The following is a 26164-nucleotide window of genomic DNA, read 5'->3' as shown; positions in this document are numbered from 1 at the left end:
CATTGTTGCCTTTTATAAAAGGCACCGAGGGTAGGCGGTGTTCAATACTTACAACTTGTTTTTTCGCATGCCCAGACGAAGGACAGCAATTATAGGGCCATAGAGAGCCATAGAGAGTGAGAGTGACAGAGACAGAGAATGAGCGAAGGCAGAGTGAAAGGGTTCTACGGGCATTAGCCGGCTTTATAGCGCACACACCATTAGCGAAATGTCAGGAAACAGAAAGAGAGGCAAAGAAATGGCGCGAGCGGGAGAGAGAAAGAGAGAGAGAGAGAGAGAGGGAACATAGAAACACATACAGAGGCAGACAGTGGCAGCAAGGGCCACCTTTGTTTGTTGGTCGCTTGCCGTTGGGAAGGCAGGACAACAACCAACAATCGAGAAACAGGAAACTGGGAAAGGTTTCTGCTTCGAGTCGGTTTCAGTCCCGCCCAGCACTTCCGTGCCGCTGATAGCAAAGACTTTTAGCTGAAATGTCAATTGGGTAAAAATGTGCGTATTTTGCAAACAGAGCACAAATACTTATGTAACACATGCACATATACACACACCAGCACATGTGCTTACTTACACATGTCTAGGTCAAACGGAAAAAAGGAAATGGGGTAGCAAAAAGAAAAAATAATAATAATGATAGAGGGAAAAGAAAAAAAGAAAATGGAAAGCTTTTGCCCAAATGAACCGGCAACTGAGTTCCTTGAGGATGGGGCGGGTTTTTCGCAATGGTTAGGATAACTCCAGATAGCCGGCTAATAGAAATGCTTACATATTGACATCGAACTCTCGGGGGCATGATTCGATGATAACGCTGCTGCGACAGCTGCTATTAGGATTGATATGCGATAAGGTCGGACCAACATTTGCTTGCACAGATAAGACTAATCAGACTTTGGCCATGTAATTTGATTGATACTTCCCCTGATCACTGATGACAATATCAGAAGTTTCGTTAATATACGATAATGTGCTATGTATCAAATAAGAATAACTAACAAGAGGTATGTTCAATATCTGAATTGTAAAGCAATGCCTTTATAAAGAGCGACTATTTATATATCTACATATAGATATAAATAGATTAGGAAAGGCAAACAAAAGTTAAATAATTGAGTTCATTTTGATTAGATTTTTATTATTATTATGAATATAATAAATCACGAAATTATATGTGATTGTATTACAATTACAATTTATTACAATTTCTCTTTTTCCCAAATTTTCTCCCAAACTTTTTGAATTGTCTATAAAAATATTATAGCACATATAATGGAATCGCAATTTCATAAAAGAAATTTACAAAAGCATTCTTATTTTTCAATTAAGTTAAAATCTAAACAAACTTGTTTTAAATGCGTCTCGCAATAAATATTGAGATATGTATGGTCCAAAGGTAAGTAACTCAATAAATGAGAAGAATTTGGTCTGCTCTCAGAGGGCGTAATTCAATTAACAGTAACTTTTAGGGCTAAGCCTACACACATACATACATAATATATGCGGAATGAGTTTTGCTCAGCCATAGCTTTAAAACTATTATATAAGAGTAGAGTATGCATGCATTTTCAGCTGGCTGCTCATCATCAAACTTGAGGCATCCTCTACTTGCTCTGACATCTGATGCAGATAACGGAATAAACTTTTGAAAGAACACAGCGAGGAAGCTGCGAGCTTTGGACGTGAGGTTCAGGTTCACTTTGCTAGTGTTTACTCACAGACATACTTGGACTGCATATTTACTAGCACTAGGACTTGTCCATTGTTATTGCCATTGTGTGTGCGTGTGTGTGTGCGTGTGTGCGTGTGTCTAGGGTGTATGGCTATTTGCCCGAGGTTTTTGTCGGCTCTACATTGTTTGCTCGCATTGTTTCACATGGGCGAGGTGCACGTAGTTCACATAGTTCGTATTCTAGTCAGGGACTCCTCTCGATTCTTTGGCACTCATGCAAAACGCACAAAAGTGCGCACAGTGTCGTTCTTTTTGCGAGCTACAGCTACAGCTACTGCTACGACTCCTAATGCTACCCCAGTTCCGATTCCTACTCCCACTCCACAGCGCCCTCTACCATCTCTTTTTTGCGCCCGACTCTCAACACAATGCCAGACATTGTTTGTATGGCTCGCATTGAGCTCTAGTTTTAAACACGTTTACAAAGAACTCTGCTCCGTTTCTCTTTTGAAATGTACACGCCGAAACAGTTTTTCTTTTGCCTCTGCCTCTGGCTTTGCCTCTGCTGCCTGTTTCCCTCTATGCATTGTATAGCAGCAAAAATTGGACAGTAGCGGCGACAACAAATATTGTTGTTGCACAGTCGAAATCCTTATCGAAATATGAACTACTCTCAGTCAGTTTCAATTTGTGAAACACGGCCAAAACTTTGTCATCCATTTTCGCAACGTTTTCAATATCGCAGCTCAGAAACAGTATATCCTCCTCCTGTATAAACTCTTCTACTTTCTTTTACATTCTCTATCCCATAAAAAAGCAGTCGTTATTTCAAAGTTTCGTTTAACATCTATAACATAATTTGACAAGCCTAATCAAAATATCGTTATAGAAAATCATAAATCATATGCAAAGTTCCGTCCCCATTGCTACGACTTCGTCTGTCGCTTCTTCTTCTTCTTACTCTTTCACATAGGCAGAAGAAGCAGTTACATGTAATAGGCCATTTCCATGTATATATGTATAGACAGACATATATTCAAATTGTTGAGAATCCGGCAATATGGTCCTCGTTGTTTTTGGATCATCCAACTGTGACTGTAACTGTTGCCCAACAGCGCATGAGCTTATAAATTTTTGATGTGATTCATTTAACTTTTAATTGGCAATTAGTTTCAAGTTACGCAGCAAATTTGGCTCAAGTTTTTCAATTATTGATGTTTAATTTGCCACTGCCAATTGCCCTCCTCCCCTCCCCTACACAACATGCCAATTCACTCAGACAGCTCATCCTTTGCAGCGTGTTCGAGTTCCCATCGCTTTGAGCTATCCTTGGAGTTCAATTTTAGCCCATGTAACACCCGGAAGGGCGTCAATTAAAAAATTATATATCCCCCAACGTTTTCAAATGCATATTGCAAACGCTTACTTGACTTTTACACATTACCGACTTTGCCTCGCCCAGCATTTTCTATTTAATATTCAAATTGTGCACCGTTAGACATGGCACATGCCAATTATTACCAACACAGACACACTTAGTTACACACATACACACGCACACCTTTACATGGACTGTATTTGCAGCACACGTTCCTTCAATTTTATAACAGTTTTGTTTGTCAATCATTCAAACACTGAAAATAAATTACATTTAAATTACATATATGTATATATGAAGTCTTTGGTGGCAAAAATTTACTGTTATTAAAAAAAAAAAAAAAAAAAAAAAAAAAAGAGGGAAAGAGCATTTAATTAAATAAAATATGTATCGAAATTTCATTTCAAGTGCTTGTTAATAGGGTTTTTAATTATTGCATAAAAAACGTAAAAACTGCGATTTTTTTTTTTAAAGTTAAAATTAAATACTTTGTAAATACTTCAACTAAATGCTACACAACAGCTTAATAAAATTTTGCTTTAAATGTAAAGCATTATTGACAAGAATATCTACACATATTAATGAGATATATATTTATTTCTCAACAATTGTTAAATTTTGTTTCAACGATTTTCTTTTTCATTCCTTTCGTCTATATAAATTTGTGTGTAAGCTAGATAGAAATATTTATTTAAATTCATATCGTTTCTTGTTGCTTCTAAACAAAGGCAAAGAAACGGACCATTTGAGCTTACCTAAAACCGATTTTATTTGTTCAAAAAGTCTTTTTTCAAGAATTTGATGTATGTATTATTATTATTAAAGCAAACATATTGAAAATATTTTTTTTTTTTTTTTAACCTGAAAATTATTTAATGAGTGCTTGAATCTTTAAATATGATGAAACTACGTCAAATTTTGGTACATTAATTTTTATAAATATTGTAAAAATAATATTTATCTGTCAGTTGAACTTGAGAGCTTTTACAATCAAAGTAGCTTACTTGAAGGGTCCGATGGCAACAAAGTTAAGCGCTTGACATTAAAACTGTAATAAATGTCATAAATTGTTAACAGTTGATTGCACTTGATTATTTTTATCGCCCGTCGGTCGTCGACGACGCAACGTCATCGATGGCAACTGCCAGGAACAGAGCAGGACGTCAGCCGTCTTGCTGTACACCTACACAACACTTCGATGGCAGCGATATATTTCTGCAGCAATAATAAAAACGAAACGTGTGCGGTTTTAATGTGCCTCACACTCTGACATAACAAGCGCCATATCAAAGGCAAAAACTGAAGCAGCATTTGCGAACGGCAATTGGGAATTGGGAAAGCGCTTTGGCGGGCCTATCGCAGTCGTAAAGGACAACAGAGCTGAAATCAGCTGCTCTTGGATAGTGCGAAGCATTCTCAAGTTGTTGTTGTTGTTGTTGCTTGTCTTTTACGACCTGTTTCCACATCCCCATTCTTGCTGTATTCCTTCTTTTGGCTGCCAAAAATGTTGAAACCGAACGCTTACGTGCATATAATATCACATTATATTTTATGGTCTGATTTCAATATCAAACGAAACGGAACGAAACGGAACGGAATGGTCAGCCTCGACGATTGTCTCCTTTCATTTGCCATTTACACATCATAAAATTTTGGAGCGTGTCTGCTGTGGGTTGGCCGCTAGAGTACCAGCCACGCCCCGCTGAAGAACAACCACGGAATGCCATTAAATGTCATTTGATAATAAAATGTGTTGCTGCGGTTACTATTAAACCCCATCCGAAAAAGGAAAAAAAAAAAACCAATCTTAGTCACAAAACAACTTGAAATCTGTTCTGGCATTTTCGCCCAGCGGCCAAATAAAAAGCAAAGTTTGCAATTACCAGCATTGAATACAAGTCAAAACATCATTTTTAACAGGCTTCAACCCAGGAGCTATTCATACAAATAAAAAAAATCACACACAATAACGGAAAACGAATGTTACCGACTAACTAGCAGACCTGGCATTAATATGAGAATCATGCAAGCCCGCTCGTTGCCGAATTTAGTTCTTGGCCCACTCAGCACAGTCGACCGACCCACTCAACTCACTCGACCCAATGCCAAACGATGCCCAAAAGCTGCATTCCGCTCCAAACAAGAGCCTTCAAGTGAACAGTCCAAAAAACTTAGAGCATAATGTTTTCTCATACCCTGTAAGTTGTACTAAACAGGTATGAAATGACTCTTAAATATACATATGTATATGTATGTATTTTAGAATCACATAATTCCATGTATATGTATAAATATTTGTATTAATAGTTCTTTAAAAAAAATTTTTAAAAATTTTGAAATGTAAAAAAATTTATGTATATAAAATATATTTAAAAAAAAAAAAATCCTAGCTATAAAAAAAAAGAAAAGAAAGGCTGAACTTTTACAGTGTATTAAAATATAAAAAAAATAAAAATAAAATATAAAACTAAATCTTCTAGCTAAAGAAGAACAGAAAGAGTGATTAAAAATGTAATTTTTTTCTTGATTATTCTGCAACAATATTAGGTAATTCGAGGGAGTTGCTTTTAGAGACTATTCATATATATAATATATGAATATAAACGTATATACATATCCCCTACATCAATTTATAAATTGATGAAATTTGCATGTGCAAATTTTTGATTTTAGAGAATTTTGGTACAGAGTATACATTAGTCGTGCCATGATTACACATCATTCTTGTTGTTGTTGTCGGACCATTACACGTGTGTGTGTATGTGTTTGCAGACCCAACAGTGTTGCCCATTATGTGGTTGTGTGCGGGTTATGAAAGGGTAACGGCGAGTATTGGTAAATTTCATTCGAGCTTTGTGTTTGTATTTGCAAGCGAGTTTGTTTAGTTTTGCCAGGTTGGCTGGTGGATACTACAGGGGCGGGGCGGGTATATAAGGCGCTTAATATGCAAAGTTTGTAACTTAATTTAAATTCCCTTGGCGTGCACTTATTACTTTGTGCCAACTTTGTTGCTGCTTTTGTTGCCGTTGCTGCTTTTGTTGTTGCTGTTGCTGTTGCTGCCGCCTGGCACTAAAAACAAAACCGAAACTAAAACTGAAACTAAAACAGGCAACAACTTAGCAAGCCCACACACTTTGTAGTAGTCGCACATGAAAACAATTTTTTGATAATTAAAGTTGAGCATTCTTTGGACCACTGTAATTGTGTGCGTGTGCGAGTGTGTGCGTGTATGTGTGCCCAGTGTGTTTGGTAGGCCCGCAGCAATTGCTAATGTTGGCATTGGGCCCTGGCTCCATTTCAAGTGTCAGGTTTCGCCGAGTTGAAAAGTTCAGCAGAGAGAGAGAGAGAAAAAAAAGAGAAAACAAAAACAAGTATGCCCCAACTTTGCCTTTAGCCTAGCTATTTTTCCTATCGCAACACGTTTCATTCATTGCAACCGAACAAGGCAAACAAAACATACAAAAACATAGAACTGAAATGAGTCCATAGCCTTTTCCCAGTACCACAATTGTGTGTCTCGCCCAAAGCCAATTTCTCAATTTAAGCCAAACTAGTGAAGTTCAATCAGATAATTTTATGGCAAAAAAATGTTGTCCAGCTAATAGGATATAGGCTTTACTGTGTGGCCTTCTGGTATAAGGACCAAATCTCCATCATCAAAGTCTTATTTCATAGGACAGATATATTTTATATATATATATATATATAATGCTGTCAATGTGAAATATTTGTGAAGAGAATAATGTTCTGATTCCTGTTGACTAGTTTACCGCTTAATCAATAATGTTTTCAGTAAATATAAGCACTGCCATCAATAATGTTGGGGAACATCCTTAAATTATTTTTACAGCTTTTCCATATACAGAAATTTTTAATATTTAAATATTATTAAATTTATGCAACTTTCATTTAATTCTGTTTTAAAGCATTAAATACCTGCATAAAACTAAATACCTTTTTTAATTCACGCTCAATAAATATTTTTAATGAGCAACTAAAATGAACTTTAAAGCTTGAAACGTGAATTTTCATTTTGGCAGAAAATGCACTATGTAGTTTATATAGACTAGTATATATGCTAGTGTAATAGATTTCCCATATTTGATGACAAATATAATTAAAACATTAATTATTTCTATATCGTTCAATTGACATTGTTTATGTACGTAGTTAGCTTTGCTTTGAAAACTTTCTAGTAAAAGCCTAAATAAATAAGTATTTCGAATTCGGTTTCCGTTTTGCCAGCTGCGACCAAAACTGACAATTCCAAATGAATGGGCGTGGCTGTAGGAGAGGCGTCGAAATGAAGCCGGCTGGGGGTCAGGTTGAGGCAGTTGGCAATTCCGGCAGGACATTATTTAAATTGCCATCAGGTTAGGACAGGCAATAAATTGAAATACGGCTACAGATGATGAAGGTGGTGCACAGGTGCGTTCAAGGTGGTGGTGCGGAGGGTGACAAGGCGGCGGTGGGTGGGCGGTGTCTGTGACAGGGCGCGCGAAATGCATTTAAATAAATAAGCGACGGCCGTGTAAACAATGCGAGAAAACACGATGTATATACGTGTGTGTGTCAGTGTGTGTGTGTGGAATATATTTTACATCATTTCAAATGCGACATAATTAAAAATGTCACTTGTTTACCCGATGGCCCCTCGGGGCCTACGGCGAACTTGGTCGCACCTGTGCGGCGACTGTGGCTAACCAAAAAGTTTTCGCACATAATTTATATACCTATGAGAGTGTGGGCTGTGTCTGTGTGTGTGTGTGTGTGACAATCACAGAAATAGAATTTCTTATAAGCATGAGCACAAGCGGAACTTGGAAGCGGCGCTGCTTGTGCCACCAAAAATGCCAACAATGCGCGCTTGTCACTCGAAATTACTTTATGCAAAGCGTTGAGATATGTGTGTAAGTGTGTGTGTGTGTGTGTGTGTGTGTATGTGTATGATTGTATGTGTGCGGTGTGAGAGGGCAGCAGCTGACAGACAGGCAAGCAAGCAAGGAGCAAAGCAACCATCAGCGGCTCATCCTGCTCAAACCACAAGCTGCTGCTGCTGCTGCTGCTACTCCGCCTTCTTCTCCTGCTCCTGCTCCAGCTCCTGCTCCACCACCTTTAACCACTACTCCAACGCCTTTATCCCCCTTATCTATTCCCGAAGGAAACACTTGCTGCTTATGGATTTCATAGCTGTGGAAATTTCCTTCTTTACCTTCTGCTGCTGTTGCTTCTTCTTCGTCTATTCCGAATTTAAACATTTTTTTTTTTTTGTCATCTCGTCTTTTACAAAGTGGCAACTGGAAATGTTGGCTACAGCTTACGCCATAGCGAGCCCAGCCCCTTTCGCTGCCACGCCCAGCCGCTCCACAGACTCACACTCGCTCAAGCGACACAGCAATTTACCGTTCGCATCTTTCTTCATCATGCGGCGGAGGCTCAAACAACATGACGTTTTTATTTTCGCCACACCAAACGTGGATTGTTTGCATTTGTGAATATGTAAATATATATTTCAGCGCGTTGCCCGATCCCAGGCACAGGGCACCAGGCACAAGGCACCAGGCCCAAGGCACCAGGCAGCCATGTGTCGCTCCTCGCTGAGGATACCCTGTGATGTGTGCCTTAGCTGGCAGGGAATGTGGCATGTGTTGGCGTTTGCTGCTCACAGCCAGCAGGAGCAGCAAAGCGTAATTGTGTCTGTGACTGTGTTACGAGATTTTTTTTTTTTGCCTTTTAGTTCTTCCTATTTGCCATTTCTTTCTATTCAACAGTCCTAAAACATGGACTGTGTTGTCATTCTGTGCATTTGGTAGTCAGCACAGTGAGCTAAGCTTGATAATCTGACAGATTGATAATATAATCACTTATCTCTGATTGGTTGCATCGAAAGATTTGTGGAGAGAATGTCACAATGATATTTCTAGTTGATGACATATTGAATACATGAATAAATATTGAAGAAATTGTTTAACTATTTGTTTTAGTTATTTATGAAAGTTACAAGGCGAAAAAATAATAGATTCTCTAAATTATTTGTTGATGCAGATTCGTTATTTGCAGTTAATTATTCCTGTCTTTATTCCATTTTTTACCATTCTTCGAAGACTCAAGCGAATAATGTAATGAGCCAATGACAAATTATTAAATGATGTAATCAATTAAAACATTTAGTTGCCAGCAATTTGAATCAGAAGAAACATTTTGTATTCTAGAAATATGCATAATTCTCCCAAAATTCACATGTTTTCAATTTTGTGTTGCATACTTTTAGGCCAAAATATCCTGAAATACTACATATTAAGTATTGCAGCACAAAGGTCTGCTTGCTCATCTACTGTAGTTGGGAAATGAATCAGACTAGAGCATCCTAACACCAATTAAATATCCCCTTAAAATTTCCCTGCAAATAAACCCAATATCTTCTTGCTTCGCTTTAGCATTTAATTCTGTGATTGCCACCTTTCCGAGCTTATGTTTAAATTAAATTACCTGAAAGATAACAGAAAACTTATCTGTGAATAATTTATGAAAAAAAAAAAAAAATAATAATAATAAAATAAAACACAAATACTGACAGTTGAGAACATCTCTAAAATATTGAGTTGACGCCCAACGTAGTTTTGGCTTCTCTCTATAGACTTGGCGCCACTGTGCACCTGCTGCTGCTGCTGTCCTGTTAGTCCGTTGTGTGCCATCGTGGAGGTATATTCGTTGGCATTGCAAACATTTCACGCATATGATTTATTTTTTTCGCTTTGCAAGTAAAAAATTTACAATTTCCGCTGCGTTTACCCCAACGAGACCATTTCGCGAGCACGCACGTGTGTACACGAGTGTATGCGTGTGTGTGTGTGTGTGTGTGTGTGTGTATGTTTGTTACTGTATCTATAAGTGAATGCTCATGCTCACCCACTCAGCGACCCACTGACTAATGTGGCCACATATGCCGCACATCCTCTTTGCAGGCCGACAACCGCGCTGAGGAGCTGTACAAATGGTTGGCAGCTGAGCTGAGCTGAGCTCTGCCATGCTATCCTGTGCAGTGCGAGGGGGGCTTCGTAGGTTGTGTTGTGATTCCTCTTTGCGGCGCTTTGTTCCCTCCTTTTGACTAATGAGGTTGCCGCTCCATTTGTTGATTGCCGCAATCGTGATACGCCACGCTCCAATCCCTTCGCACGGCCAACACATGTTGCCTACTCCTCCATCTCTCTCTCTCTCTCTCACTCTCTCTGTCTCTTTCGCACACACCCACAGAATCCCCACTCAACGATGTTTACAAATTTTTCTTTTCTTCTGCTCACAAATGTATGCGAAAAAATTCGCATCACTCTCAAACGTGCTCAACGACAAGGGCAAATGGCGCTGCCTGCCTTTCCATTTAAATATTATATAGTTTAGAATCTTTAATCCTGCCGCTCAGCTGGCAACTGAATGGAATCTATGCAAATTGGACATTTTGCATGTATACCAGAGTCGTAGAGTGGCAGGTATTTCATTTATTCTATTAATTGAAAAGAGTTTGGTTTGCGAAGCATTTCATATCAAATATTAAATATATAAATTTCTTATATGTTGATTTTTTAGCTATTAAAATGAAAATTTTTTTTTTTATAAATAACTGAGCTTATATTTTATATGAATGAAAACAAATTGATGGAATTATGGAATTATTATACGAACTTTATATGATTATTATATTTTAATTTAAAATAATTCATTATATTTTATTTTATTATTATTATTATTATCTTGTAGTATTTTAACTTTTTTATATAATTTAAAAATAATATTTAATTGACAAGCGCATTAAATGCTCTCTGTTATCTGTGTGTTCAAGTCATTTGTAATTTTGTTTTGTTTCTTTTTGTATCTTTTGTAACCTTATCGAAGTGATTAAGCATAAACATGAGTTCGCCAATGTTTGGAGCTGTTGTGTCGTAACGCTTTGTAGTCATCATGTTTGCAGCTGATTCTAATCAGAGCTGCTAAACTTTTGCAATTAATTGGGTTAATAGTGTGCGCCAGCAGTTGAATACTTAACTGAAGTTACAGAAAAAAAAAGAAAAAAACGAAAAAGAAGAAGAAAAGACGTAAAAAAATTGAAAACAAGTTTCCCCCTGTGAGTAGGGTCGACCGACAAGGAGGGTCGTCTTGTCAGGGGTCGGCTATCCCCACCCTAATTGCGCACGTCGGAGGAAATCGCATGACTTTTCGCGAACATGCCACCATCGCAGCAGCAAGCGAAACAACAAAAGCACAGGCAACTGCAAAAGCAACTACAACAACAGCAACAACAATGTCAGCGGCATGCAACATCAATTTGTGCAACATGGGCGAAATTTCACGCATGCAACGGGGAGCAGCGACGCGTCGTGCGAGACAAGCGCAGACAGAAAGTTTAATCAATGCTGACAGAAGACAATGCGATGGGCGGATGGAGGGGACGGGGGGTTATGCGAGATAGGGGGCCGATGAATGATGCAACGGGTGCACTAAGGGGAATCGTTGTCTTTGAAGGAACACCAGCAGCAGCAGCAGCAGCAACAACAGCAGGAGACGCTTCAAGACTGATTACAGGCAACGTTCACGAATTCAGCTCAAGCAAAACGGAATTGAATATCTTTGAAATGAAACTTCCGCTCATTGAGATATGAAAGAGTCGTCTGAAAGACTTTTGCTCAAATTGACTCGTCTCATTAAACTATTTGTTGCAAATCTGAGCAGAATATTCTTGCAGTCAAACCTCAGCTGACATTTTCAAGATGGTTCTAAGTTGAGTTGTACTTGTAATTTTCTTTTTCTATTTTAAGCAATAGCTACAAAATTAAAAATTTTTAAATTATATGTGGCATCTACATTCTACAAATATAAATATATTATATAACATATTAATTTATATTTATTATTTATATTATTTATAAATTTTTAAACATAATATGTATCTATTATATTTTTTTAATATATGATATTTATATTGGAATATTTATTCCTGCTGAAATATGAGCAATGATCAAAAATATCTTTATGCATATATATTTACATATGCCTAGATATTTATATATTTTATATACTACTAAATTCTGCCTAAATGCAATGAATAAAAAATATACAGTAGAATCCAGTTATTACGACTCCGCTTATAGCGTCTGTACGACTATAGCGATGAAAATTCTGGTCCCTAGGCAAACTTTTATGAGAAGACTTATACGGTTATAGCGCCTTCCGAGTATAACGACGGTCCCTTGAGTGTCGTTATGACCGGATTCTACTGTAAGTATATCTATATATAGACTGAGAGCTCTGATCACTTTCAAACTCCTGCACTTATCAACTCCTCAGCAAAATGTTTAATCAATCTCTATAATCTATAACAAAATAATGAAATAGTGAAATATATAACCCTACCGCAGATAGCATTGATTATTATCAAACAAGCTCTGGTTTTCAATCAATATATGTACTATATATTCAATCTATGTAGCATATATAGACTCGATTCTTTGGCTATGCGAACAAACTCTTAAAGCAGATAAATGTTTGATACGCTCCTATGCACAGCTTGTGGCAGGGTATGAAATATCATTATCTACTTATATGCGTACGGCTCACTCGCACAAGTCTGGGCATTGTTTGGCCGTATCATTAAAATGTTACCTGTGTGTGTATGTGTTTGTGTGTACTTGTGTGTGATTGGTAAAACAAACAGCCTGCATTTTTTGCTCGCTCCGCTGCGAGTTTCAGAGTTATAAAATCGTTTGGTAGAACAGACGCACGCAATTAAACGTGAAATTGCATTGTGAGAGCCGACGACGGCAACGGCGACGGCGATGGCGACGAGGTCGACGTTGGCGATGAATAACAATAAATAAACAATTTTCCGGCACGATGGCTGAAAGATACTCGCATCGGGCAATTGTTGTAACTGTTTGCTGCATGCCATGCGGACGGCTCTGCAATTCACGCGGGTGACAAATTGACAATTTGTGTGCGGCGAGCAGGAAGACACAAAGGAGCATCCCATTGTTTGCCAGCGGCTCACAAAATATTTGCACAAATTATTGAGAACGGGGCGAGGCGAGGCGGGCCGGGGCGGAGAGATCGAAATAAAAAATATATATACACATATACACACACACACATGTGAAATAAAAGCTATCCGACATACAGACCGCAACGGCTGACTCGTTGATGTGTAGCTACAGGAGGTGGAGAGGGGAGGGGTAGCACGCCAATTGAATCAATCGTGCGTGGAAGTGAACAATGCGAGGCCAGACTGAGCCAGACCCGGGGTCGAGCGACTGCACGATCGACAGCTGACACAGATCCTGGCACATCCTCTCAGCAGCCCCTGAGGCAGGCATGCGCCCGATGCCATATGACTCAATTGATGCCCTCGTTCCCAGTGTTTCTTTTGTCGGTTCATTTGCATGCTGGGCTCGAGTACCTGAGTGCTTCTCTTCTCATCGTTCTCAGCACCGAGCCCCGAGTCCCGTTGCCTTGTCATGTCCTTGCCAATGCCCATTCATGAGCGAGCGCAGGCGCAGACGCAGGCAGCTAACAGCATTTCCTCTGACATATGAAACACGTTTCCGGTAACGTTCGACTGGTTCCGGCCTGCCATAAACAAATCCCAGGCATGCGACCTTCTCTCTCTCTCTTTCCCAATGTGTGTGTTTGTGTGTGTGTGCGAATGCATTTCAGCTGTTCCCATTCAATATTGAAATATTTTTAGCACAAGTGCCGCGTGTGGGTGCGCCGCATGTTTTCCATTTACCATTTCCCATTTTCCGTTGAAACCCAAACGAGCCTCGAACTGAAGCTGAAAGGATTGAGGGACGCATGTTCGGGGTTTGCTCTAGCCAACCTTTTCAGCTGTTTCTCAGCAATTCACAGCTGAATTTCGACTCCCGAGCGAGCTCTACACGTGACCCAAAAACAGCTGCCGGCCAATGATTTATGTATCTAAATCTGTATCGAAGTGAATATCCGAATTGGCATTCGCTCACAACAACAACAACAACGAGAAAGCAAAGGGGGTTGACTAATTGCATCGAATATGAGAAATGCATTCGCAACAATCAGTTCATATTAATCGATTTGTTTAGCTCTAACTGCCGTAAAACACATTTCGATTATCAGTTCAAGGAGCTCTTAACTTATGGAGCACTTTTTTTGATTTATTTTATTTTATTTTACTTATTATTATATCTTATTTTATTATATATTTTTATTTATTTATTTTATTTTATTTTATATTTTTTTTAAAGATTGAATCAATTAGTTAAATTTATTTAGCTGAACTTTCTTTTTTTTTTTTTTTTTTTTTGAGTACGTGGACAATTAGAAATAAAGAGATTCTTTAGTGTTTAACAAATTGAAATTATCGAAAATATAAAATCAATACTACATATCTAAAAAGTTCTCTAAAATTAAATTAGAATCGTATTCAAATGGAATTCTTTTTAACATTTAGATAAATTAGGTTAGTATTAACTCTACCTACGCTAATAAATGAAAATTTCATATGTGAATGTTTTGTAATTGTGAGCCACAATTCGGGGCCCGTTGAATTTTATCTTTCAATAGTGCCTTACCAGAATCTATGGGAACAAATTATATAATTTTCTTACACTCTGAGCACACACAAATGCACGCACTCACACTATGCAATTATCATACACTTGTCATGGTCAAGGTTTTCGGTAACCGACTCGACTGTAACAATTGAAAAACTGAAAAACCCTAAAGTGGATTCTACGTTTATAACCCTAAGCATTGCCACGTCCCTTGAGTTCGAGTGCAGCGAATCGATTTGAGTTAATTCCACGCTTCGACGACCGCAAAAGAAAAGAAGCAAACCTCAAACCTTGACAAAAGTGCAGGCCAACCCTTGGCACGGACAGCACAGTCCGCTTCGCATTTGGTTTTTGGGCTTGGTTTTTGCTTTACTCGAGCTCTCGCACTCGTAACATTTTGACAAGTCAATTGTCATTATTATTGCCTTCAATTTCCGTTGGCCCTCGAGCAGCGAGTCGACTTCAGCGCATTTCTATGCAAATTTAATACCCCCAACCCCCCAAAGCAGTCAACATGAATTGGAGAAACGGAAATTGCTTTATTAGGAACCATTCCTTAGGGCCCACTCTCCCTGGAGGACTTCCAGAGCGCATAGTTTATACGCTCGCCGACCAGGTAGTAGCCAAAGGCCGCCACTATGACCACAGCGAAGAAGCAAATCCGTGTCACCGGCAACAGTGCTCCTAGGAACGGATAGATCCATTTGCCCGTGGAGTAAACCACGTAATACATCCAAATTAGATAAAGCAGGAGGGCAGTCGTGAGGGCCGAAAGTCCATGGCTACGTTTCGGATACTGATGCGCACTGATGTACAGATCCAGGAACGGATAGATCGAGACACCGCAATGCATGGTCCAGTTGAGCCACTCGGGATAGATCACCTGAATAAAGGACGGAAATATCGACTCGCCATCGATGACGCACAGCGTCCAGAAGGTCAAGCTCACAGTTAGGGCCAGCGGCAGCACAAGGCTGGCCAGCAGATAGTCCCGCAGCTGGCGCAGTCTGCGCAGCCTCAGCAGATCGTGCAGAATGGCGATCAGATAGTAAATGCACTGCAGCACTCCGTTGAGAAAGGTCAGGTACTTAAATTTGCCACCCACGGACGGCAGCACTCCAAAATAAATGGCTAGGTATGGCATCTGCACATATAAGTACTCATAGTAGACCGTATATCCAAGATGCACACCGGCCAACAAGTGGAGCACGAGGCTCGTCTTATGCATATTTGCTAACCACAAACGTTGCTCCTCCTAGACGACAAATTGTCAATGTCGCCATAAATAGGCCATAAACCATTAACAGCTGTGACGTTATGGATCACACTTGATTTGTTAAGGTTCTTAATACTCTTCTTAAGAATCGTTGGGGCACTTTGTGTTACTCAATGTAATCAGTGCGTATCTTGGCTTTCTGGCATTTAGTTAGGTCAATTTTAAGCATCCACAATAAATGTTTCAAGCCTCTTGTTAAATATATATATAATAATATAATGTAATGTTTAATATAATAATAATTTTTGGTATTTGGTAAGTGTCTAGCTAAAATTATGACACATATGAATCTTTCTTGCATGCGTTCTCCTTTTCTGGTTCTGATAGAACTTGATATTGGAAATTTTTCATCTATTATAATTTGATATTTTAGTCACAATCTGTTTTAAATTAAACAAAATGCCAGAAATTAATCCATGTATGTACCTTGTTTACGAAAATACTTTATGAATTTGATTTGAGCCTTCTTGAAAGCTTTTAGCTAATGTTCTTTCTTTTACCATTTCTCTATATCTTTTTCTCTTTGTCTACCTCCCTCTCTACTTCCCTCTTTCCTTATCTATCTCCCTCTATCTACCTCTCTCTCTCTCGCTTGCACAATCAACCATATTTCAGCTGAAGTCCTACGTAGCCCTATATTAAGAATATATATTTCAATGCAAATTTATTACAACAAAAATCAAAAATTGATTTAAAAATAAATAAGATATTCAGCTCTATCTTAAACATAATCCATAAAACATCAATGCAAATGTAGCACATTAAAAAAACAAAATTTAAATGAAAAACTTTTAACAGTATTTTGCGATTAGGATTATTTTTGATTCATATATGAAAATTTGCAAATGATTTTTGAATGTGCATCAAAAACCTAAGCGGCTTAACAGATTGCAAAGTTAACTTGAATACTTCAGAGCTCACTTGAGTTGTTAGTGAAACATTTTGCAGATTATTTTTCTTTGGCTTGAGACATTTGCTGTGACAGAGCGAAGACAAACAAATGGAGGAGGCAACTGTGTGCTGCTCAAGGACTCGTGTCACTTTTGCTGTATTTACACACATACACACACACACGAAACGCCTCTAACTCAATTAGGCTGCCACATTTATTGTGCAAATATAAAAATTACTTGCGCCGCATGTAAATAAAAAGTAAACAAACAAAAAGAATCAGCAACAGTGAGGCGCATCCTTAGCGAAAAGGACACAGACCTAACCCCATGTCTCAGGCCAATGTAAACGTCTTTATTGCGTCATGTTTTATTCTCTTCTTCAGCGTTTCCCTTTTGCCTTTTGGCTGTGTGTGTGTGTGTGTGTGTGTGTGCGATAATGGAAGCGAAGTACACAGCAAGGTGCTGAGCCATTATTCGAAATGAAAATATTGTCTCTTATAACATTTCATGTGCAAAGCCCAAACGTAAGCAAAACAAATTGCAGTTTTCATGCTACTGAAAGATGACAACTCTCTAGCTCAAGTGAATGACATTTTGTGAACACTTCGAATAGGACTGTAGCAGAACCAATATACTTTCAATTTGATTAGAAGTTATTATAAAATTATGATTATTACTTTTGTATTATAAATATTATATTATATACTCATTCACGAAAGTGAAATGAGTATATTGTTTTTTTTTTCTTTTATTATATTTAAATATTATATAATATTATTCCTTTCAAAAACAGTTCACTTTGTTTTAAATCAATATTTTCAGACTTTCCTCGTTTCATCATCATCTCAACAGCGAGCAAACTGAAAGAGCGGAAGATTCTACTTCCCACAAAGAAGAAAAAGAATATAGTTGCGGTTCCTTAAAATTCCAGTTAGCATGAATAAATATATAATCAGGTTAAGCGAGAATCTACAGTAATGTAACTCTATTTTCGCGCTAGAGATTAAAGACTGTGGAAGATCTAGTATCGAATATTTGCCACACATTCAGGTAATTGTGAATTTCAACTAATACAACTTATATACTAAAATACTACCAGACTCACTAATACCATACCTTACATAATATACTAATATACTCATAAGAGATGGTAAATTGGAAATTGGTTTGAAATCATTTGAAATAAAGAAAATAAATAAATTAAATGAATGAGTAAGCAAATATTTATAAAATACACATCCAATTGCCAAATTCCGTTAACTTTGACCCTACGATTGTTTTAGATCTATTCGAAGATGACGCCATTTAATCAGCTGAAAATCCCATAATTCATATTTCATGTTCGCAGAGCCAACCCCAAATTGATATACGTGTTCACTTACATTCCGGCAACTGCAAAATATCAGCTGTAACACGGGCATGCTCTAACTGAGCAAAGGATCTCTTAATGGTTTCGTCTTTTTGGCCAGCTGATTTGGCCTGCCAACGACCGTCTGTCCATTGCAACTCACGTGGCAACCACCAAAGTGAGCCGCTACTCACATTTCAGCGCCATATGCCATAGGGCTGTGTGGTCAGCGAGTGGCGACCCAACCGCAGGGCAATTAAATGCGAGTGCGCACTGTAAATATTTATTTGTTTTTCCTTTGGCGGCGGCCAGCTTCCAGGCCATTCGCTTTGTAGCCTTATCGAAGCGCATCTTCATCTGTAATTAAGACTAACACGGCTCGACCCGCCTCGACCCGGCTCGAGCATATGGCCAACGAAACGAAATGGCGAAATGGCCTCACTGAAAGGCGTAGCGCGCACAATTTCGATATTGATTTCGTTGCGCCCTGTCCCTGCCTCTGTCCCCGTCCCTGGGCCCATCCACGTCTCCGTGCTCATCCTCGTCGTAATTAGTTGTAATGCGAGCATCTAGAGCCTACAAGAGCTGTCCGTTCGCTGTTCGTTCACTCATCAAACGGTTTTGTATTCAAGTGTTTATCGGATTGTTCCCTTGGGCTGGTGGGGATGCGGCGCCTCGAGCAGTGCTCGGAATTTCAATCATAGTGTCCGTTCCGTGGCTTGGACAGGCCAGGCCAGGCTCGGACGAGCAGCAGCACGTCTCAATTGAAGTTAGCTCTAGTAGTTTTTCAATTTCTGCACAGGATATGTGAAGGGGCCTTGGAGCACCGCCAGCAATAACAACAATAACAACAACATCAGCAACAAAAGCTGCACTGTATGTCAGTTTATGCCCCGTAGCGACCCCCGCGCTGCAGCTGCCTCGTGTCCCAAGTGGATAAGGCAAGCTGACAGAAACAGGCGAGAACAGGAGCAGCAACAAAAACAAAAACAAAAAAAAACAAAAAACACGCAGGACATCTTCAAAACAAAAACTGCCATTTGGAGTGCGCCCCCGAGCCTTGTTCTTGTCTCATCTGCGATTTGCAATTGGCTGCTGTCGAATTGGAATTGAAGTGCCGCACTTCAGATTGCCCCAAGCGTCCTACAAATGGGGGCCGATAGATGAGTAGAAGACGGAGCAAGAGTAGGAGACGGGGAAGGAAAAGGCTATGGGCTATACAATATATGTGGGTATGTATGTATGACATGTGTGTGGCGCTTAATGGCGCCCGGCAACACATGTCCCAGTACAACACACTCAAGTATTTATGTTCGAGTACGCTCTGCGAGCTAAGCGCAGGGAATTGCAACATCGATGTATCGATAGGCGATAGATTGAAGCGACTATTGATAGGCGAAAGAAAAGATGTGTCGATCTATAATAATGTGATCAGATGTGCTGATAGTTTGTCGATAGTTGCAATTTGATAATGAGTGGAATTGAGTGATAATTTTCGATAATTAATAATCGATAGTTGAGAGAATTGCTGCTTGACGATAGACCAAAGTTATACTAGTGATATTTATATGACAAGCTTACACATTTATGTAGATATATACATTAGCTAAATACAATATATCCATTATTTGATTATTAATTGAGATTTGTCGACTTATGCATAGCTGAAAGAACAGAGATGATATTGTTGGGCCATAAACTGAAAATAATCTAGCAATAAACATATAGTAGGGGTATGTGTATATTAAGTAAATAAACTACATACATCTATTTATCTATTTGATTACAATTCCTATCCTCCATGACCCCCCTAAAAGCTCATACAACAAAAACATACATATGTCTCTATCTAATAGCTTCGGTGGAAGCTCCCCCTTCAGCAAATAAGCACTGGAGTCATTATTAAAGGTATTTTGAGGCCTCGTAAAACCGATCGATCAATATGAAAATAGTGAAATGATGTGATTCAGTAAACACCGTTCAAGGCCTCCCCACACGTAGTCACACCCACACCCAGACTCACACTCACAGTCGCCGTCGCAGTCGCAGTCGCAGTCACAGTCGCACTCTAGTCAATTAAGTTATGGGCCCCTTGTGAACTGCAGCAGCTCGCGAATGGACCCTGGTCGACCCTAGTGATAAATCAATCATGCTGCATTACCTACCAAAAGGGGTTAACGACTTTGTAGCAAAGCTGACGATTGACTGCCCGATGGACTCAAGTTTACCAAAGGTTTTATCACAGCTGATATTATACAAACACCAAGTGGTGGAGTGGAGGAGGAATGGGGGCATACGAAATGACTGCCACACCCCACACACGAACACACACAAGCACACACACACATGGATTGGCAGACAGGGCACACGTGCCGGTACGGCCTGATACCTAACGGTTATCAGAGCGCCATGGCATCATTAACACAGATGGGACCCATTGATAAGTCTTCGTCGTCATCGGGCTGCCAGCTGTGGCTAAATAAACAGGCAACTCGCCGAAGGGCTGTGGGTGGGATATTGATGGGCATATATGTGTGCTATATACCCGATATGCATGTGGGTATATCCATATATTCAAATGCTAACATGTGTGTGTGCGTGTGTGCGTGTGTGCGTTCAATTGCCCATGGGTCGCATACCTTTGGCTTAGTGGCTTTATCATTGAGTCAGCCGAGCCGCCTGCACACGTGTGCTAATTTTCGGTCTTAGCCCCTAAATATTAGTTAGTGTAACACCAACTATGGGAAGCCGCACAAATGTTCCATCTCTTTGAAATTCATGGGGATGCCGCAAGCAGCAAGCAGCAAGCTGCAATAACAATGCAAATAGTAGCTGAAAAGTGAGAGGACTTTACACAAATCAACGGGGCGGAGAAATATTCTGATAAATGTAAAAGCCCTCAAGGATGACTGGAAAGTATTCCTTCATAGCACAAATATGAATACGAATCAGAATAAATTGAGGTGCTACTCAAGCATAATTAGAAATGTGTATAAGGAAAATTTATGTTTTGATTTTCATTAAAGTTTGAGTAAGTGAAAGAGTAATTAGAAATATAATTAGAGCTATATAGAGTGATAAAGCTGTTATTAGCAGTGTTGGAATCGGCCTAAATATAATTACAAAATTAAATTTTATATTAAGTATGACTAAAAGTAAAAGTAAGACTAATCTCACTTATACGTAATACGTAATTATATATGCAAATAAGTATTCGTATAGGCTCTGCTATACATAATGTTGCTGTACATAATACATAATACACATGCTGTACATAAATACTAGGTATGAATATGTATATGCGCAAGTAAAATATATATATTAGTAAGAGCATCAATTTAAGTATAAATACAATTTTAAGTCTAAATAATGAGCATGAATATATGTATAAATAGAAATCAAACTATAAGATTTTACTTATAAAAGAATAGTATGAATATAAGTAAATATTGAATGTATAAGTTTAAGATCTATTGTAAATATAATTGTACGCCCAAGTATATATATAGTTTCTATAAGTGAAAGTCTTAGTATATTTATAAACATAAGTATAGGTCAAATTAAGTAATTAGTATAAATATAAGTATCAGTAAATAGATGAAACTTTGGGTATAAGAATTACTTTAAGTGCAAGTCTAAGTATAAGTATAGTAATAAATATAAGAATAAGTATAGCTATTAGCTATATATAGAAGTGGAACTAGATGTATATCTATAATTATTTATTTATAATTATTTATTTTCATGGTTTCAACAAATTGATGAATTGATTTATTTACTTAATTTTTGAAGAGACTAATAAAATAAAATAAAATAAAATATAAAAGACCTTTTGTTTCACTAGTTCCGCAACGCAATCTACTCCGAACTAAACAAAGTCTAGGCCAAGCCCGAAATAGATAGAGTTCAAAGCGTACGATGATTTTTTAGAATTGTTCAATTAATGTTCAGCCCAGCATCAATTTGCAAATTCAACTTCTCTCTGTCTCACTGTCTGTCTCTTTTCTCTCTCTTTCTCTCTATCCCTTTCTGTTTCTGCTGCTGGCGCTGCTATTGTTGTTGTTGGAGTCTTTAGCTTTTGCTTGCCATTTATTTATTTATTTGATTTGTCGCGCGTCGTTTTGCCTTCACAGTTAATTTACGGGTTTTAATTTATTAAATCAACAGCAAAAATAACAATCAACAACAGATGCTGCCACAGCAAGAGCAGCAGCAATAGCAGCAGCAACGGCAACGGCAACAGCAACAGCAACAGCAACAGCAACATCAATAGCAACAGCAACAGCAGCAACAACATCAGTATCAGCAGCAGTTGTCTTTATATTGCCGCAATACTCAGATGAGAGGCAGAGGCAGCTACTGTTGATTTTTTAGCTTGATAATCTCTTTGTGCGCACTCGCACTCGTTTCACTCGTTGACGAGTCCGACGACAACAACAACAATGCCAACAACAACAGCCACATCAAACTGAAAAGTCAATTGATGATTCAATTGATAATGGTCTGAAACGTAGCGCTCAGCTAAAAGACGACATCTAAAAATAGAACACGTTAATTACGAGCATGATAAGAACAACTCGAAGACATGAAAAGTAATTTATATATATATATATAAAACACACATACATATATAGATGTATGTTTATGTATTCTTTGAGAAACGATAAGTGATTGCCAATTGAAAAACAATACAAACTGCTTGAATAGCATATGTTGTACATATGGAATGCTATAAGAGAATAAACTAAAATCTTATGAATTAACTAAACTGTATATAAACATAAATATGTATAGAAAATATTTTTAAATACGTGTATTAATATGTTCTCATTTGTGACTGCATTTCTATAAAAGCTGTTAGTATCCCAACTACCGATAGATTTAAAATTAATTTTATTTAAATTAAAATTTTATTAAATAAAAAAAATTATTTAGGCTAAAAATTCACAATTTGAGCAATTGGACATATATCTTTTTCCTTTCTAGTTTATTTGCATGAATTATCAATAAACTTATATTAAAAGTTACATCACTTCACATATCCGTCAGATTAACATATCATTATTTTAGTTTTATTTATATAATATTTTATATAAAAATTTAACAAACACAGAAATTGCTGCAGAACGAATGGGACAAAGAAATAGAAAAGAAAATATACAAAAACATTTTGTTTAACTTTTAACTGTTTCGTAAAACAATATGTCAAAAATCCTGATAGAAATCTGGATCAAACTCGATTTGCTGTACAAATAAAAAACATAACGACAATTGTCCATAATATATTTGTCTATATTGTATGGAACATTATTACTATCTACTGGAAGACATATACAAATTCTATTTTAAGTGATATGCAAATGAAGTAAGTTCTAGTGTTACATCGGAAAACATAAAAAAAAAACTAGTTCAAACATAAGGCAGCGCCCTTGTTGACAGCCAGCAAACCCTTTTCTTTAGCTAAATCACAAATTATCGCACCTTTTCATAGACCCATACCAAAGCAAAATAAAATAAAAACTAACATGGGTGAAGGGGTTTTCTTTCTGGTGGGAGAGTCGGTTAAAATTTTCAAAAACTAGGAAAAGAAAAAACAAAAATGTTCGCTGCCAGACGCAGCGGCGTACAAACAAAAACATCAACTATCAAAGCTTTCCGACACGACTGACTGCGACGGCCCCGTGCTGTCTTCAAAGTTCCGAATCCACGAGTCTCATCTTATCGCTACAGTCGCGCAGATGTCATACTCTATATGCATAGATTTATGTATATATGTACATGTATAGTATATATGCTCATATTTATATATAACCTAAGTACACACACACACACACACACACACACACACGGGTAAAGGCACACCCGGTCGCATTCACACTCATTTTCCTTTCAGTTCAGAGACTCTTCGTATTTTTGCGGCTGATAAGCTGCGCGCGCACATTCAAATATTTACAATAGACATTTGTACTAATTGCAGTGTACATATTTAGTTAGATTATTTATAAGTACGTGTATGTATGAGAGTGCGTGTGTGCGTGTGCGTAAGCTTAAGTGGAACAAGAAAAGACAGTTGACCGATTGTAATTGCTGAAATACGTTACAAAATGGTCACGATTTGTCAATTGAAAATTGCCACACGACAACATAAAAGAGAGAAAGAAATAAAGAGGCAGAAAGTGAGTGAGAGGGAGAGAGAGAGAGAGCGGAGAATAAATCGATCAGTTTGACGATGCTTGCTTGGGAGTGCAGTAAGAAAACTTGAGCTTCTATAATCTCGAACGAACAGTTGGGCGGACAAAAAGACGGACATTTAACAAAAGCAATATACTCATTTCATTTTTATGACGAGAGAGAGAGAGAGAGAGAGAGAGAGAGAGAGAGAGAGAGGAAGAAAGAGAGAGAGAGAGAGAAGTTGCAATTCCAGCTTGGGAGTTTAATAAGAAATGTTGATGTTTTATAATCTGCAACTGGACTGGAAAATATATCCACGGGCAATATATACATAAAATATATGTATATGCTTTAATTAACACTAATTGTTTCGTAATAGAGAGCTTAACTGAAAAAGAACTTAATTTACTCATGTTAATTAAACTGGATTTTAATTACATTGAAATGGTTGTCCAATGTAAATAAATAGTTTTAGTCTTGTCTAAAAAAACCAATCAACTGATAGTGGAATTTTTTAAGTTCATTTTGCAACAACACTCAAATGATTATCAAATATTATTGGATTCAAATTAGTTACTTAGTTGGCAAACTGCGAAAAATTGGCATTGCGCATCTAATCGAATCTATAAACTTTAAGGTTACATCTAGTCGAAAGTACCCTAACTTTTAACCCTTCAAAATTGATTTCAATTTTAATATTTATTATCATATATCATTATTATTTTTGTATATTTATTAAAATAATATTATTTATTTTTTATTAATTTTTAAATAATTTTATAAAAAATATATATTTATTTTTCAATTGTTTTATATTTAGATTTAATTTTTCATTTTCAAGTTAATTCATTTTATTATTATAAATCTATTTTTAGCATACATTTTTGCAATATTCTTCCTTTTATTTTCTATACTTTAAAATTAATAATAAAAATAATATGTTTTATTTTTGTTTGTTATTATAGGAAATGAACTATATTCGCAAATCATAAATAGCTTAAAAATAGTTTACCATCAAATGAAATATTTACATTAAAAATTTCTTATATATTCAACTTTGATTTGAGTACTCTGCACAAACTTATAATAATTGCTTGTTAACGATTTTTCTTTTACTTTATTATTATGTTTTTTTTTTTACTATTTTTTTATTTTTTTTAGCTATTTGCATCATTTATTGTTAAATGTGTGCTAAATTTAATATTTGCACATAAAATTTAAGCCGTCTGGCAAAAGTGACAAAAAGAAACAAAAACAAAAAGTAAACACGCAAAATAATAAACGACACGCTGTCTAGTTAGTTTCATTATGTCGATGTGTATATAAATATATACATACATATATATGCAGACCTATATTAGATTTATGTGCGAATTCATTATTTGCCTAGTAATAAGCGAACAGCTATAGGGGTATATTCGTGCATAAATCATTATATATTTACAACACTTTAGGCACATTGTGAGTTAGTCGGGCTACTAGCCGCTTATTCGAAGATAGGTAAAATGCCAAGTTTTCTGACACCTCACACATAAACGCAGAGACTCATACTCAGTCGGTCTGCTGTGTAGACTGACTCAAAGGCACAAAAATTGAGAGACACAGCCGGAGCCAGAGTCAGTGAGAGGGAGAGAGTGAGTGAGAGGTGAGCGTGCGCTCAGCGTATTTGTCACTTAAGAGCATTGAGTGGGCTCAATTTAAGAGAAAATACAGCAAAAAATACTCAAGAGCACGAAACACTCACTCATTTGCTCAATATCTCTCTCCCTCTCTTTCTATTTTCGACACTGTGCGGCAGCAACTCAAGAGTGGCATCAGCTGCTGCTAATTAACTGGAACTTCAAGCTATTTTCTGC

At 37.5% G+C, this 26164-nt stretch overlaps 1 protein-coding gene and 1 long non-coding RNA gene across 4 annotated transcripts in view; both read right to left on the bottom strand.

Annotated features, from left to right (window-relative positions):
• Nucleotides 1-14945, bottom strand: part of LOC26528235 — a 36006-nt gene extending 21061 nt beyond the window's left edge. For 2 of the 3 annotated variants that reach the window (XR_004364312.2, XR_004364313.2), the window contains exon 1: nucleotides 14639-14945. This is a non-coding gene — a long non-coding RNA (uncharacterized LOC26528235). The remainder of the gene's footprint in view (nucleotides 1-14638) is intronic. The other variant, XR_004364311.2, reaches the window with a different exon arrangement.
• A 194-nt stretch (nucleotides 14946-15139) lies between these two features.
• Nucleotides 15140-15899, bottom strand: LOC6583134 (androgen-induced gene 1 protein). Its single transcript, XM_002008776.4, has one exon. The coding sequence runs from the start codon at nucleotides 15846-15848 to the stop codon at nucleotides 15177-15179; it is 672 nt and encodes a 223-aa protein (XP_002008812.1). The 5' UTR covers nucleotides 15849-15899; the 3' UTR covers nucleotides 15140-15176.
• Nucleotides 15900-26164: the final 10265 nt, after the last annotated feature.

The sequence above is a fragment of the Drosophila mojavensis genome, unplaced genomic scaffold (assembly GCF_018153725.1).
Source record: "Drosophila mojavensis isolate 15081-1352.22 unplaced genomic scaffold, ASM1815372v1 contig_74, whole genome shotgun sequence".
NCBI classification, from domain to species: Eukaryota; Metazoa; Arthropoda; class Insecta; order Diptera; family Drosophilidae; genus Drosophila; species Drosophila mojavensis.
Note: the sequence above shows the minus strand (reverse complement) of the source record. Positions and strands in the feature narration are given on the sequence as shown.